The 16,000-nt window shown below is 53.5% G+C and overlaps 1 protein-coding gene across 2 annotated transcripts; it reads left to right on the top strand.

The window, feature by feature from the left end:
- The first annotated feature begins 167 nt into the window (after positions 1-167).
- Positions 168-14,023, top strand: DPP3 (dipeptidyl peptidase 3). Of its 2 annotated transcripts, none has more exons than XM_067544106.1 (18): positions 168-251; positions 1,041-1,323; positions 1,567-1,656; positions 1,979-2,116; positions 4,601-4,675; positions 4,965-5,058; positions 5,334-5,464; positions 5,806-5,936; positions 6,190-6,248; positions 6,992-7,186; positions 10,692-10,804; positions 11,082-11,174; positions 11,448-11,510; positions 11,787-11,911; positions 12,442-12,562; positions 12,792-12,971; positions 13,205-13,327; positions 13,804-14,023. In XM_067544106.1, the coding sequence occupies exons 2-18, from the start codon at positions 1,054-1,056 to the stop codon at positions 13,813-13,815; spliced, it is 2,013 nt and encodes a 670-aa protein (XP_067400207.1). In that variant the 5' UTR covers positions 168-251; positions 1,041-1,053; the 3' UTR covers positions 13,816-14,023. The 2 variants fall into 2 exon arrangements, with proteins under 2 accessions (XP_067400207.1, XP_067400206.1); XM_067544105.1 differs by having other exon boundaries at positions 13,205-13,367.
- The last annotated feature ends 1,977 nt before the right edge of the window (positions 14,024-16,000 follow it).

The raw sequence follows: 16,000 nt of genomic DNA, 5'->3' as shown, positions 1-16,000 counted from the left end.
TGGCTATACCACCAGAGCGCCTGAGGCGGCAGAACAGTGACCAGGCCTTTAAGGTAACGGGGGTGGGAGGAGCTTGGAAGGCGAAGTCCTGCCCATCCCGCAGCACGATTGGCTGCAAGGAGCGTCCGTCTCCCTGGTAAGGCGCACAGATTGGTGACTGGGCGTGGGCCGAGGTTATGAATGGGGGAAGCCGCTGGCTGGTGCCGGCCGGGCTAGGAGCCCCAAGCAGGAAGTCAGGGCAGCAGTGGCAGGTGCGCTGGGCGCGTGCTGTGAGGAGGAAGCTGGGTGCAGGGCGGGTCTCGTGCACCTTTCCGGGAGGGAGAGGGTGTGAAAGGGACTCGGGGTGAGGAAGGGAATCTTCAGAGCGGGCGGGCGTGGGGGTGGTGAAGGCCCCTCCGCGGTGCAGGGGGCATAGGCCTTGCCCGAGCTGGGGAGGCACCTGCTCTGAGCCAGAGCTGGGGGCTGGGCATAGGGGAACTGGGGGGTGCACCCGCAGCTGGGAGGGGGTGCATGGGTGTGTGCAGGCAGTTGGGGTGCAGATATTGTTGCAATACAAGGGTGTGAATGTGCAGTTGGGGGCAGTGTCATGGGGGGGTGGGGCAAAGGCAGAGACGCAGCCACCACCGGGGTGGGGAATGGGGGCTGATTATACAGGGATCCCTTACCCAGCACTGAGATATGTAGCTGGCTCTGGGGTGGGTTGTGAGGGCAATTTATACAGGATCCCTTATCCTGCACTGAGATGCAGCTTCTTCTGGGGTGCTGCATCCTGGGGTGGTTGTGTCATTGCACAGTTGTTTTGGGGAGGGCCGTTGTGTGTGTCAGCCAGAAAGGCCATTGCATGAGTGTGAGGCTGTCCCCCTGGTTGTGCTTTAGCAATGTTGGCTAAGCTGTGGATCAGTAGCCCTGCCTGTCCTCGCTGACACTGCTGTAACTGTAGTGAGGGGTGGGGGTGAGGCAATAACTAGCCTAGGGATGGCTATGGAAGTCAGAGCAGGCTGTGGGTTTGGGATTGAGGGGCACCCATGCTCTCCCCACAGACTGGCCAGCAAGATGGTGGACCCCCAGTACGTGTTGCCCAATGATGTGGGGCTGGCGCTCCTGGACTGCAGCGAGGCCTTCCGGCTGCTGCTGCGGAGCGAGCGGCTCTATGCCCACTACCTGTCGAGAGCCTGCTGGTACGGGGGGCTGGCTGTGCTGCTCCAGACCTCGCCCGAAGCACCAGCCATCTACGTGCTGCTTTCCCGCCTCTTCCGTGCCCAGGACCCCGACCAGCTGCGGGAGTTGGCATGCTCCACTGGCCTCAGTGACCAGGAGTACCAGGTACCACCAGGCCCAGATGCTGGGGTTCTTTCCCCAATTCTGGGAGGGGAGTGGAGTTTAGTGGGTTAGAGCAGTGGGGGGTAGGGCTGGTAGACTAGTCTCCTGGGTTCCTTTGGCTCTGGGAGGGGATTGGGTGTTAGCGGGTTTGAGTGGGAGGGGGGAGGGAGTGTGGGAGCCAGGACTCGGGTTCTCCTTGGTGCTGGAAAGCTTGTCTGGACACCAACTATTCCTCTCCCCACCCAGGCGTTCCTGGTTTACGCTGCTGGTGTCTTTTCCAACATGGGGAACTACAAATCCTTCGGGGACACCAAGTTTGTGCCCAACTTGCCCAAGGTAAGTCTGTGGTTGCAGGGAGGGGCCACATGCCAGGGTCCTGGGGACAGAACATGTTTTGGAGTCTCCATGGAGAGTCACTGTTCCCCAAATGGCCTCTTGTCAAAAACTCTGTGCCAGCCACCTGCACTGCAGTGTGTATTTATCTGCCTCCCCCAGCCAATCATCACTCTCCTTCTCTTTCATTGGCCAAGGAGCAGGTCCTAGATTGGGATAAATATTCTGTGGGGGGGCAGGGGGAGTTTGCTGTTTGGCCCCCTCCCACCCCACGGCTTATCCCCCTCACAATCACAACTCAGTCCCTGTCCCCCTTACCCTCTAGGAGAAGCTCCAGCGGTTGATCTGGCAGAGCCAGGCATTTCAGGAGAGGCCGGAGGAGATAGAATCTCTGTGGAATAGGTGTGGGGAGCTGATGTTCTCACTGGATCCACGGCAGAGACAGCTGGGGCTCAGGGAGAAGGTAATACCCCATACAGACATGCATGCTGATTCTGGCCTGGGGAGGGATGGGGGCTGGGAGCAGATGGGGTGGATTGATTAAAATCAATGGTTTAATCACTGATTTAAATCATGATTTAAATCTATTGTCATCTTGTTTATACTTTTTTAGTTGTTTTCCTAAAGAAAAATTTATTCTCATTGGTTGGTTTCAACCATTCAGACAGGTTGATTTATAGATTAATGAATTCTAAAGCTACCAGGAACCACTGCAGTCACCTAGTCTGACCTCCTGTACAACCCAGGCCCTAGGACTGCCCTGAATTAATTCCTGGTTGAACTAGAACACTAAGGCTATGTCTACACTAGCACTTTTGTTGGTAAAACATTTGTCGGGCAGGGGTGTGAAAAAATACACCCCTGACTGACAGAAGTTTTACCCAGAGAAGCGCCGGTGTGGACAGCATTATGTCTGCAGGAGATGCTCTTCCACCAGCATAGCTACTGCTGCTCGTTGGGGGTGATTTAATTATGCCGGTGGGAGAATGCTCTCCTGTCTGCATAGAGCGGCTACACAGGAGGCCGTACAGCAGTGCAGCTGCAGCGGTACAGCCTAAATGAAGGCAGAAGCTTTTCTGCAGAACAGAAATGAAAAGAACTGTGGTTTGGGTTAATGCAAATAGCAATGTTTGCTCCATTGTAAAACCTGAAAGTAACGGACTTAATAATGGCATGCCCAGGGCTCACTCTGCCCCATCTTCAGGAGACGCAGGCCAGTGTGACATGTATAAAGCTGGACTTGTCCTCAACCATTAAAGATGGTTTTCCCCTGATTGTTGTAATTACACAAGCCGTGGTCTCTCCCCCCTTTGAGATTTGAGGAGGCTCATCCAGGCTGCCTGTTAGATAATTGTGTATTTCGTTCAGTGTTTCTAATGGTTTGCAGTAAGTTTTGGCCTTGCCACAGCCTGTTGGGTGTTCAGACTGAATTTTTAACACATTTTCTTTGGAAAGAGAAATCGATGTAACGATAAAAATAATGGGTTTAAATTAAAAAATGTGATTACAAAAATATTAATTTATATCCACCCTGGGAGCCAGGGGAAGGGGGGGATCGGTGGGTTTGGCCAGTGGCAGGTGCTAGGGGAGGCAAATTGGTATGTGCGGCCAGTGGGAGATGCGGGGGGTGGGGGAAATGACAACAATGGGGGGAGGGTCAGTGGGTGTGGCCAGCAGCAGGCGTGGCTGGTAGCGAGGGGAGGATAGTGGGTGTGGTGTGAGGCGGGAGGGGGGGGGTCAGTGGTGTGAGGGGGTCAGTGGGTGTGGCCAGTGACGGGGGAAGGTGTGACCTGTACGTGCCTAGTTGGCCCACTGAAAATGCTAGAGTCAGGGCAAGCTGTAAAGAGGAGAGCAGATTCTCCTAAACTGGTGGCTATCATTGAAGTTAAATTCCCCAGCCAGTCACAAACAGTGTTTCTGATGTCCAAGACTGGTTATCAAGGAGCTACAACAAGAAATACACAGCTCCCTTTACTGCATTTCAGTCTCTGGTCTTCAGTTAGCAACTAGGTCCAGTAAAGTGAGGAGTTATTTAAAAACTCCATTCACTTTACCAAAATCTTCTCCTGCTCTCCAAAGGGTCAGCCACATTACCAGATCAATATGAGTTTGTTTTTCCCCAAAATACCGTGCTGCCAGCCAATCCTTTAGTATCTAAAACTAAAGGTTTATTATAAAAGGAAAGAAACAAACAAGATGAGAGATGTTATTTGATCAAAGCAATCAAATACATACAATTTACTTCAAAGTCCATATAGATCAGATTCTTATCGATATTGGAGTTTGCAGACTTGTACAGTTCCTCTAATCCTCTCCAGTACCTGGATGGGTCTCAGTCCTTTGTTTCACAGCTTCAGTTGTAAATGAGTTGATCCAGAGGTAGGAAGCAGGAATAAAGACATGGTGCAGCAGCCTTTTATGTCCATGTGGCTGGTGTCAAACACAGCCACAGAGCACATGGCATGGGAAAAACCTCAGATTCCCATGTCCATAGGGTATGTTCTATGTGTCCTCATGACTCATAAGGTGTAGCCCCTGGCCCTGGGTTCTTTCACTGGATTCTTTGTATAGTTGATGGCCCTCAATGAGTCATCAATGCTGACACTAATCTGCCTGGGGGTGTGACCTAATAGCACAGATTTTGGATACATCACACATATCTATAACTCACTGTACAAAGATGACACAGACACATAAACAATGTCGTTATATTTAGCAAATTATAACTTTTCCAATGGTACCTGACATGGCATATATTGTGAGAATTGTTGACATTTTGTCATATTGGTAATAATATAAATGGTAACTCATATTCCAGAAGGGTCACAGAGGGTCAGTGGGTGTGGTCGGCAGGGGGTGGATGGGATGAGGGTCAGTGGGCGTGGCCAGTGGGAGTGGAGGATGGAGGTGAGCTGCTGTCTTTCTAACACCCTTCCCTCCCCTTCAGGGCACCACCACATATTTCTCTGGGAACTGCTGTTTGGAAGATGCCCAGCTAGCCCAAAAATTCCTCGACTCGCAGGTAGCTGCTGTCACACTGACATAGGAAATCACCCCCATCCCTCCAGGGCAATCCCAAGCCTGACCACCTCTGTGGAGTGTGGCTGCTGCCTCTGCATTACTACAGCCCTTGTGCCCATGGGGCAGTGCCCGGCACCAAATCTCCTAGGGTCTGTGCCCTCCATGTTTCCCATCCCCTACTTTGATCCCAGTGCCTCTTCATGGGGTTGTAGGGTGCCCATTGCACGGCGGGGGTGTCATATGGGGGTAAATCTCCCCCCTTTGCAGCCCTATCTCTGCATCTCTTTCAGAACATCAGTGCCTACAACACACGGCTCTTCAAGAAGAAGGACGAGGCAGGAAAGACGTGCTATGAGGTGCGACTGGCGTCAGTGCTGGGCAATGGTAAGACACCGCTCCTCTGCGCCCTCACTGCTTGGGTCCCCCTGACCTGTGCTCCCCACAGCACCCGCCTCCCTGACTCCCTTCCCCCTCCAACCTGTGCTCTCCCCCTAATCCCTCATCCCTGTCCCCCAACCAGTGCCGCCCCCCCCCCCATGCCACCCACCTCTCCCGCTGTCGGGATTCCACCCCTATGCCTAGCCCCGGCCTGCACTCCCCACTCTCTTTCCCCCCCCCAGCCCTTACTGAATTATCTGTCTCTCTGGGTCTCTCCCCAGACGCTCCTGTCGACCCTGAGTTGGCCCCCAGGCTGCGCTGCTTTGAGTTTGAGGGCTGCACATTCCGTGTGACCCGCGGGGACTACGCACCCCTGCTGGAGAGAGTGGTGGAGAACCTACAATGCACCAAGGCATGTGCATCCCGATTCCCTGCCGTCCACTGCTCTGTGTGTGCAGTGCCTGGTGTGGATGGGTCTGTGGCTGTGGGGGGAGAAGGGAGGGGTCTCTCCCAGTGGCTTTTGTAGATTTCAAACCCTAACCCTGCTGCCAAGGGGAAGCCTTAGCTCTCTATCCAGAGTGGGAGGATGGTCTCGGGTCCAAAGTACTGAGAGCCTGGACTGCTGGGTTCTCACTTCCTGGGTTTGAGATGCTGGGGGTAGGAGGGAAGAAATTGATGGGGTGGGGAGAGGAATGGCTGAAGCCAGATGAATAGTCATTGATCAGCAAAGTGTCTGCCCCTCTTCTCTCCCAGGCTCATGCGGCCAACACCAACCAGGAGCGCATGCTGGAGCATTACATCGGTAGCTTCACCCAGGGCTCCATTGAAGCCCACAAGGAGGGCTCCCGCTGCTGGATCCGCGACAAGGGGCCTATTGTCGAAAGGTGGGGGCTGGGAACCAGGACTCCTGAGCTCTGTCCCTAGCTGTGGGAAGGAAGCGGGATTCAGGGGGTTAGAGCAGGGAGGGCTGGCAGCCAGGGGTTTTGAGAGAAGTCGTGCTAACCGGAGAGGGTGGGGGGCTGGAAGAGGAGAGGGACATTCACCTCCTGGGGTCAGTGAAGCAGAGGTCTTTCTCTTAGAGCCCCCTCCCCCTGGCCAGGCCAGGCCAGCTAATGTGCTCTTCCCCCCCTCCCACAGTTACATCGGCTTTATCGAGAGCTACCGAGATCCCTATGGCTCCCGGGGAGAGTTTGAAGGTAAAACACTCCGGGCCCAGATCCCAGCCTCAGAGAGCCCTGGGGAAGCTGTCTGTGCACAAGGGGTTAGAGTAGTGGGAGGGATTGGGAGAGGTGTGTGTGTGTGTGTGTGTGTGCGTGCGTGCGTGCGCGCGTGCGCGAGCGCACGCGCGCTTCCAGGTGTGCTTGTATACTGTAACTGTTAGGGTGTGGCTGATTGCTGGGGAGGGTTTGGTGTTTAGTCATGTAATGTCATGGTTTCAGTGGGGAGGGGGTGATTGTGTGTATCCTGCAACTGTATATTGTAGGTGTGTTTTGGGGGTGGTTGTCATGTATTGTAATGGCTTTGGGGTGGCTGTAGTGGAGGGGTGTGGTTTTGTGCAACTGTTGGTGCTTTGTGTGGGGTTGTGTTTTGCAGTGGGTTTGGGGAAGTTGTGGCGGTGCTGGGGGGCTGTCCCCTTTGTTCCCCAGCCCCTTTAGTTCGGGAGGCAGTTGGTGAAGGGGGGCGCTCAGTCACCCCTCCCTCCCAAAGGCACCTTCTCCCCAACCCTGCACAGCTCACGCTGGAGGTGTGATTCCTGTTGCAGGAGAGGATGCGGGCCCCTGGGTCTGATCATGGGGGTGGGGGATAGTGGGTTGTCTGTTCTGGGTGGGGACAATAATAGGCTGGGCCCATGTCTGCTGTGGGGGGAGGGTGGCAGGTTGGCTGGGCTGGGGGGGGCCAATACTAGCTAGCCCCGCCCACAGCATCTGCTTCTCCCCAGGATTTGTGGCCGTGGTGAACAAGGCCATGAGCGCCAAGTTCGCGCGGCTAGTGGCATCGGCTGAACAGCTGCTGCTGGAGCTGCCCTGGCCCCGTGCCTTTGAGAAGGACGCCTTCCTCACGCCGGACTTCACCTCGCTGGATGTGCTGACCTTCGCAGGCAGTGGGATCCCAGCTGGCATCAACATTCCCAACTGTGAGTGCCACCACACTCCTCTGCGCCCTTGCCCACACTCCTCTGCGCCCTTGCCCACACTCCTCTGCGCCCTTGCCCACACTCCTCTGCATCTCCCAGGTGCTACCCCGAATCCTCTCTGCCTGCATCCCTGCCCAGAACCCTGTGCACCTCCCAGGCACTGCCCACAATCCTTTCCCACCCTGTCACTATCCAGAATCCCCTGTGTCTGCATCCTAGCCATTGGCCCAGGAGGTCAGACCACATCTAAGGCCTGCTGGTCTGTCCCCTTGAAGTGCTGTCCCCCCCATGCTGAGTGCTGGCCTCAATGTCCCAGCAAGGCCGAATGGGGTGCTGTGCTGGGAGGAGTGGGGTGGAGGGTTCAGTAGGGGACGCTACCCCTTGCAATCAGTGCTGACCCCAATACAGCACTAGGGAGCGTTGTGTTGCCGGGGGGGGGCAGTTCCATAGGGGGTGCTCTTGTTACACTCAGTGCAGGCAGGGGACTTTTAAAACTGGAGTTGTACGAAGCTTTCTATCAAAAACCAAACACGAACACACATCTTGCACAAGCCCCCTTACTGCTCAGTCCTTTCAGAGCACATATGACACTGCTGCTCTAACCGGAGATTCCCCTTTGGACCCCTTCAGCAGATCTTCAATCCTTAAAGTAACAGGGCACAGGTAAATCTAAGCCTGACATTTCTTTTCAAGTGCTACCCTCCCTCCCTCCCCCTGGTAAATGTCATGTCTTCCCGAACAAAATATAACACTGTCCATCCATTTGACTTCTTAGCAATAATCCAAGCTCATCACTGTGGCTGTCATTTGAGCTTCTTCTCTGTCACAAGTTCTGGTACTGATGGTGGAATCTTCTGCATCTTTCTTCTGTTTATTTCATATTAAGCAGAAAGTTTCTGTGGCAATTTTAGACCCACTGGCCAACAGTATAGTCCGTTCTGAACACCTTCAGTCCCCAAAGATAGTCATATCTTATGAAATAACAGTTCCTATATGATCAGTGCTATTATCATGTAACTCTTAAGTCACTGGACATATGGCAAGCTATTTAGAAAAACGTACTAAATTAACATAATTACAAACTAATCAGAGCCATAAATTGCTGTAGATCAACGTCCACACTGTAATTCAATCTCCCTTACATCAGTCCAGAATAGAATGCCGGGTAAAGTCCAGGAATAGGTACTAGGTATGGCATGTGAGAAGCATGAGGACAATAGTTGTATTTAGACATTGATAAGTAGGTGTCCTTAACTGTTTGTATGTCAGCATCTGCGGGGTTTTTCTCTTCCTAGTCGGTGATCTGTCCTCTTGGGCACAGCTGTTTCAGGTTCCATGGTCACGTTTTGATAGTCATATCTTTCAACGGCTGGTGCAAGCATCTCATCAATCTGATCAGCAGTTTCCAAATGTACAGAGTCAACAACGTCCTCATTTGCCGGTCAGGGAGGAAATGTTTCTGCCTCTGGATTTGGAGTCTCTGTGCTATGGGCAGCATCTGATACCATCAGATAATGTAGTTAATCTTCACTCTCACTTTCAGAGGGCACCTGGCAAGAGGGCAGCCCTAGGCACTTTTCTAATCACAGGAATTCTTGTCATGGGTAGCAGATTTATTGAGAACATGTTGATGCCAGTTTGTAAACTTCTTTCATCTGCTGTTTCTATTTCTTAGTATAATCTTTATGGTTCCCAGGTGCAGACTGGAGTTTATGGGTCAACCAAATGCAGTGTCAATGGGCAAATATGGTGAACTTCTATATAATAAATGGAAGGATGAGAATCCTGTAGCTCATTTCATGTACTGTTATAGGCAAAAATGGGCAAAAAAAAAAAAAAAATTCTAGGCAAAAATCACTTTACTAAGGGAGTTCTTCCAGTTTGACTTTTGTTCTTCTTGCAAGGTTTTCAGCAGCCTTTCTACGTGCTCGTCGCCCCATGGATGGTATGGAGTTGTGCAAGGTGTTTCAGTTTTATGGTAGTGCTGTAACCTTTTGAATCAATTATTTTCAAACTCTGCCCCTTGGTCCAGATGGGAAAACCAAATTTTAAAGCAAAATCACTGAAGATCTCTGCCACAGTGTTTGCTGACTCAGTGGAGATAGGGTAGGCTTGGACAAAGCTAGTGAAATGATCCATTATGACTAAGATGTGTTCATATCCTCCTTTGCTTCTGTCTAGATGCAAGAAGTCTATTGATACAAGTCCAAATGGTTCTGTTATAACTGTTAGTTAATGGTGCTCTGGTAGGCTGGTGAGGTTTCTATTGTACAGATTCTAGTGACAGTGTTTGATGTCCCTCATTGCCTGCGGCCAATAAAACTGATCTCTTGTGAGACTGATTACTTGCTCTGCTCCTAAATGGCCCATCTCTTCATGTAGTTCTTGATGTACCTGCCTTTTGGATTTTTCAGGTAATACCAGTTGATAATACTAGGTAACTTGATTTTCCACTAAATTCGTATCTTTCTGACAGCATCATATCTTCAGCGAGAGTCAACTTCTTGTGATGCAAACGGTCCTTTCTGTCTCAGGTTAAAGGCTTGGACTAGGAAATCCAGAGAAGTGTCATTTTGTGCTGCTCTTGAGTTCTGCAGGGGAAGTTCAGTTGCATCTTTTCCCTGGCAATAAGATCTTAACACACCTTCAGTTTTGGCAGGCTCAGATTAGTTTTCCCTCCAAATAGCTGCTGAAGCTCAGTCCTGGGCGAAGTGCCCTGATCACAGCTTCCATTGTCCCTGCCTCAGAGGACCCCTTTTGAATCCCACTTTCAGTTTGATAAGACAAACAGTTTGTCCTTTTGGTGGGAGTTGCCAATCTGTCCTGTTGTTTTAAAATCTTTCTTTAGAATTGGTTCTTTTTCCTGGGCCGGGGATCATGGATTTTCCACGGGGGTTTTGCTTGTTCATTTTTTCCATGCTGTATTTCAAGCAATTTAAATGTTAGCACTTTCTGAATGGTCTTTACTTCCTTTGTTTCCGTTTGCTCCTCTTGCTGCAGCAACAAGGTGTAAACTCTTCTCTTTTAATGCCAGCAATGTAGATAGTCCATGTTCTTCCAGCTGTTCACGTTCATTTAAATAGCTTACATATTTGATTAAAGCAAGTTGCCATTTTGCTGCAGTTTCACTGCGACTTGTGCCAGAAATGCCCAGAGAGTCTCTTAAATGCTCATCCTTTGGCTGGTATGAAAGTCCTCCTACCTCCCTGTGTAGGTCCTCTAATGCTCTCACAGCCACAGTGCTTGTAAACAATTAAATCTGCTCTGGCAGCTTTCCCTGGAAAAGTCTCCAGCAGCTTCTAGGGCGGCTCATCTCTTGGAGAGGTCAGATTATTGCAGTTCAGCCTCTCCTGGCTGGCAGTGCAACACTCTCCCCACGCTGTCAGTGCTGACTCCAATACCCTAGGGCAGTGCTAGAGGGCCCTGCATTGCAGGGAGCAGGTTAGGGAGCACAGCTGGGGGCAGGTGGGGTTGAGCTGGGTTTTTGCTTCCCCTGTCCCTCCAGATGACGACATCCGCCAGACCGAAGGCTTCAAGAACGTGTCCTTGGGCAACGTGCTGTCAGTGGGCTATGCCACCCAGAAGGACAAACTGACCTTCCTCACTGAAGAAGACAAGGTGTGGGGGAGCCGGGATCTGTGGATCGGGATTGAGGGGCATCGGCAGAGATGTGGGGAGGCCAGAGCTGGGTTAGCAGGGGTTTGTGAGTTGGGACTGAGGGGCACTGGGGGAGCTGGTGGGGAGCCCATGGCTGGGATGGCAGTGGGTCAGGAGTGAGAGGCATTGGCAGACTGCAGGGGTTGGGAGAAGGCCAAGGCTGGGATAGCAGGGTCCGTGGGTCAGGAGTGAGGGGCACTGCACACCATGGGTGGTTGAGGCTGTGGGTCTCTTGCAGGACCTGTACATTAAGTGGAAGGGGCCATCATTTGACGTGCAGGTCGGGCTGCATGAGCTGCTGGGTCATGGCAGTGGGAAGCTCTTTGTGCAGGTAAGAACCACCCTTGGCAAGGGTGAGGGGAGGAGAGGGCCAGGGTTCCCTGTATAAAGAACTCCTCCGCTTCACCCCAGAGGAAGCTGCATCTCTGCTGCAGGCGAGGGATCCCTGTACACAGTGTTTGGGATGATGTCAGTCATGCGCTTCTCCCCGTGGGCTAGCACTGCTGGTGTGGCGCGGCAGTGCTGGCTGAGGAGGGTTGGGTGGTGGAGGCTGGGAGAGCTGCAATGCTGCCCCATGGATGTTAACGTCTCCCCCATTCCACAGGAGGAGAAGGGCACCTGTAACTTCAACAGGGAGGCTGTGATTAACCCGGAGACGGGGGAACCGGTAAGGAGGCTGAGAGGGAAAGTTATGGAGATGGGGGTGGGTGGGGAGAGCAATAATGCTAATGGGGGAAGGGAAGGGGCAGACCCAGCTTAGATTGAATATCTGTGGTCACTTGGGGTACCCCCCACATGCCAGTCCTGCACCCCAACCCCATAATGTCCCCATGGATGTCTTCCCCAGACCCCTCCTCCCCACATTACCTATAGGGTCCCATTGGGTATCAGTTCCAGCCCCTGAATCCTGCCCCCTAACCTTGGCCCTCCCTCCCCCACACAGATCCAGAGCTGGTACCACTGTGGCGAGACGTGGGACAGCAAGTTCTCCACCATCGCATCGAGCTACGAGGAGTGTCGGGCCGAGTGCGTGGGGCTCTACCTCTGCCTCAACAAGGATGTGCTCCGGTGAGGGCCTGGGCAGGGGGACAAGGTCCATCACCAGGGTTGGGGACAGCAGGCGGATTGGGGGAGGGGAAACTCTTATTACCTGGGTGTGGAGGGGGTGAGGAGTGGGGCAGTAGGTTCTGGCAACGGGGAACTGAGACACTGCGGGGGAGGGTGGGGGAGGGATGGCAGGGTCTCACTCGGTGGCAGAATCTGAGGTTCAGGATAATGCTGCTGTCCTGCAGATACCCAGGGGTGTGTGCCCCACCCCACTGTCAGCGAGTCGCCACCCCTCCATCCAGGCACACTCCTATTCCCAGACCTATGCTGTAGGGACCTGGCGTATTTGCAGGGGCGTCCATCAGGAGTGGATCATGGATGTGGGAACCCTGCAGGGTTTGGGGGGAGTCGTGTCTGGAGGGGAGGATGGGGAGCTCTGCAGAGTTTGGGGGGGGTGTCAGGCTGGGAACTCAGCAGAAATCCCCCCAATGTGGGGAATGGGAGGTTGGGGGGTCCCCAGTGGGCCTCCCTCACTCCCTCCTCCTCTCCAGGATTTTTGAGCTGGAAGGCGAGGATGCGGAAGATGTGATCTACATCAACTGGCTGAACATGGTGCGGGCTGGGCTGCTGGGCCTGGAGTTCTACACTCCTGAGACGGGCACCTGGCGCCAGGTTTGTTGTGGGGGACAGGACACTGGCCCTTTTAAAGGGAGGCAGGGCAGCCTCTGCCCCTCCTCTGGGGTGGGGGAGCATGGCATGGCAGGGCTATAGTGTGTTAAGGGGAGCCAGGGGTCTATTCCAGTCCTGGGAGGGAGTGTGGGATCTAGTGGGTGAGAGTGGAGGGGGGGGGTTGGGAACCAGGACTCCTGGGCTCATCGTTGTACCTTGCTTTCTCCCCCAGGCTCACATGCAGGCGCGCTTTGTGATCCTGCGGGTGCTGCTGGAGGCGGGCGGGGGGCTGGTGTCGCTGCAACACACCACGGGCGCTGACGGCAAACCCGACGCACTCATCACTCTCGACCGCAACAAGATCCTGCCCGTGGGGAAGCCAGCCATCGAGCGCTTCCTGCGCAGGCTGCAGGTGAGGGGCGGGGCTGGGAGACACCTGGGACTGCAGAGAGCAAGGTGGGGGCTCAGTAGGGGGTACTGTCCCCTCAGTCTGTGCTGGCCCCAATGGCCCTGTGCGCTGTGCTACGTGACAGAGGATGGGGGGCTCAGTAAGGCAGTGCTGTGTTGCTGTGAGGGGGACCGAGGTGGGTCTGTGGCTGTGTCGTCGGGAGGCCCGGCTGGGTCTCAGTCCCTTATGTGTTGCAGGTGCTGAAGTCGACAGCAGATGTGGAGGGGGGCCGGGCGCTCTATGGGAATTTCTCGACTGTGACAGACGAGGGACCTGTGCATTTCCTGAACCTGCGCGACACCGTGCTGCTACGCAAGGAGGCACGCAAGATGTTTGTGCAGGCCAACACCCGGCTGGAGGGTATGGAATCCCCCAGCCTCCCATCCACTCTGCTCTGGGGTGACACTCGCTGGGAGGATACAGTTCTGCCCCATAACTCCCTCCTCAGCTGCCCCCCTTTGGGTAACTAGGCCCTTGGGCAGCAAACAAGGCCAAGCCCTGGTTTACCCCAGTCCTGGGCCAGCTGGGAGATCAGGTCTGTGGGGGGCTATGGGGGCAGGTGCACCGAGGAGTGGTGTTGGGCTTAGGTTGGAGCCCATGGGTGAGAGTAACATGGGGCAACAGAGTGGGGTGCACGTGATGGGAGCAGATGGAGGGATACAGGGGAGGGGGTTGGGTGCAATATAGGGATCTGTGATGGAGCAGGGTGATGGGGAGAGTGAGGGGGCAACATTGCGACCTGGTCGGGCTGTGATGGGGGCAATGCCATGACCCTGTTTCCACCCCTCCTCCCCAGGTGAGGACGTGACCCTGGTGCAGTATGAAGGCACTGCGGCCGGCCTGATCCGCTCCTTCTCTGACCGATTCCCTGAGGATGCTGAGCTCTTGGAGCGCCATTTGCTGGAGCTGTCAGATGCTGATGCCCACTTCTGGGCAAGCCAGGGCTGAGAACAGGGAGATCCCCACCATCCCCCCCACTGCACTGGGGACTTAATACACTCAGCTTTTGTATCTGCCTCTCATCTCTTTCTGCTGCGTCCGATGTGTCAAACGAGGGTGGGGGGAGTTTGGCTCAGCTCCCAGCATGTGTCCCACATGTGCATTAATGGGGCTCCTGGCCACAACCTCAGCAAAAAGGGGCAGGAGGTTTAATGGGCCACAAAGACTGACTCCCCCCAATACCTCTACCCCCACAAGCCATTAAAACAACTTCCTTCCCAGAGTTAGCCATAGAACTCCTGCTCTAACCACTAGACACCAATCTCTTCCCAGAGCTTGGATGAGAACCCTGAAAAGCTTCAGTACGTCCAAATTCAAGGTAATGTGTATGGGAGCCAACAATGCAGCTTAAAGCCGTGACTTAGAGATAGATGTAGCAGTTATCACAGATAATCACCTCAGCATGAGCTCCCAGTGCAGCCCTGTGGTCAAAAGGGTTAACATGATTCTTGGGTGTATGAACTGGGAGGCTGAGTAGCAGGGAATGATCTTGCCTATGCCCACAGCATTTGTGTGACCCCTACTGGAATGCTGTGTCCGGTTTGGCTGTACACACTTCCAGCTGGAAAGTTCAAAGGAGGGCCACAAAATGAGCTGGGGGTTGGACAAACCTTAAGCGCTCAATCTATTCAGCTGATCAAAGAGAAAGGTGAGAGCTGAAACTTTTGAAAAGAGAGCAGATAGTGGGGCCTTTTCAACACTGCTGACAAAGGTGTAATGAAACCCAATGGCTGGAAGTTGAATTTAGACAGATTTAACCTTGATCTCAGATGCAGTTTCCACAACATTAGAATGGGTTCCCGGAGGAGGCAGGGGGACTCACCATCACTTGGAGTCTTTAAGGCGAGACATTTTACTTTAATCCAGCATCTGGGAGAAATGATACAGCCAGTGTGTGCTGGAGAGGTTGGGCTGGAGGGTTGTGATAGTTGCTTTTGGCCTTGGACTCTGTGAATCCCTGTTTGTTCCTTTTCTTCAGGGGCTAGGGGGAGAGCAGGCTTGCCTGCATTGCCCTCAACATGCCCTTAACATTTGCAGATCTGCGGTAAGATGATGACTGTAATCAAATGTCATGTTTCAGGGATTCAGCCAGTCACCTGCAGGGAATTAGGAAAAGATTTTTTTTTTCTTCCATGCACAAGTGGCCAGATGAATCTGGGTTTTTTGCCTGCTTTTCCTCCAAAGCTGGAGATGGGACACCAGCTGGGTGGGCTGGGCTCTGAAATGGGCCTGAGAATCCTCTAGCTCAGATTCTTGGTGGAGCTCAGGAACCAGCTGATCACCAGTTTTGGGGTCAGGAAGGAATTTCCTTTCCAGGGACTTTGGCCAGGGCTCATCTCAGCAATTCCTTGCCACCGTATGGGCCTGGAGTACTGGGGCCCCCTTGGTCTCTCACCAGGTTAGTTTCTCTCCAAGAAGGACCCTTTTTGAGTTCCTGTTACCTGCCTGGGGTTCACAACAGGTTAGTCTCCTGAGGACAAATGCTTTCAAATCTTGGGGCATAATACAGGAGAAACTGGGTGAGATTTAACGGCCTGTGATAGATAGGAAGGTCAGCCTGCAGCATCTGTTAGTCCCTTCTGGCTTTGAATTCTACTAAACTGACCCCTGGATCCTAACACACCCGCCACCCGTTCTAACCTATCAGACCCCCACCCTGCCCCTGGTTAGTATCTTGTGCATGTCCCTTTCCTATCATGTCATGGGGATCCTCTTACTGCAGAACCATTTGGAGCATCTGGACTCAGCTCAGCTGGGATCTCCAGGGGACCGATCAGAGCATTTCAGCCTGGGTTTCAAAGGGGGCTGGCCCAGCTGGCTTAGGAGCAGGGAATGGGGCTGCTGGCTATGACCTGGGGCCAGGACTGAGTGGGGGGACTGGCTGGCCCAGGGGTATGGGATACTGGGCCTTTCCTCTCCTTGGGGTGCTGGTGCCTGCAGGTTGGTCGAGTTGGGGGGTCCCATCATGGCTCCTAATGGGGACCATGTCCCTT

This window comes from Emydura macquarii, unplaced genomic scaffold (genome assembly GCF_026122565.2).
Source record: "Emydura macquarii macquarii isolate MOO-44397 ecotype Brisbane River unplaced genomic scaffold, CSIRO-AGI_Emac_v2 contig_968, whole genome shotgun sequence".
Taxonomy (NCBI): domain Eukaryota; kingdom Metazoa; phylum Chordata; order Testudines; family Chelidae; genus Emydura; species Emydura macquarii.
Note: the sequence above shows the minus strand (reverse complement) of the source record. Positions and strands in the feature narration are given on the sequence as shown.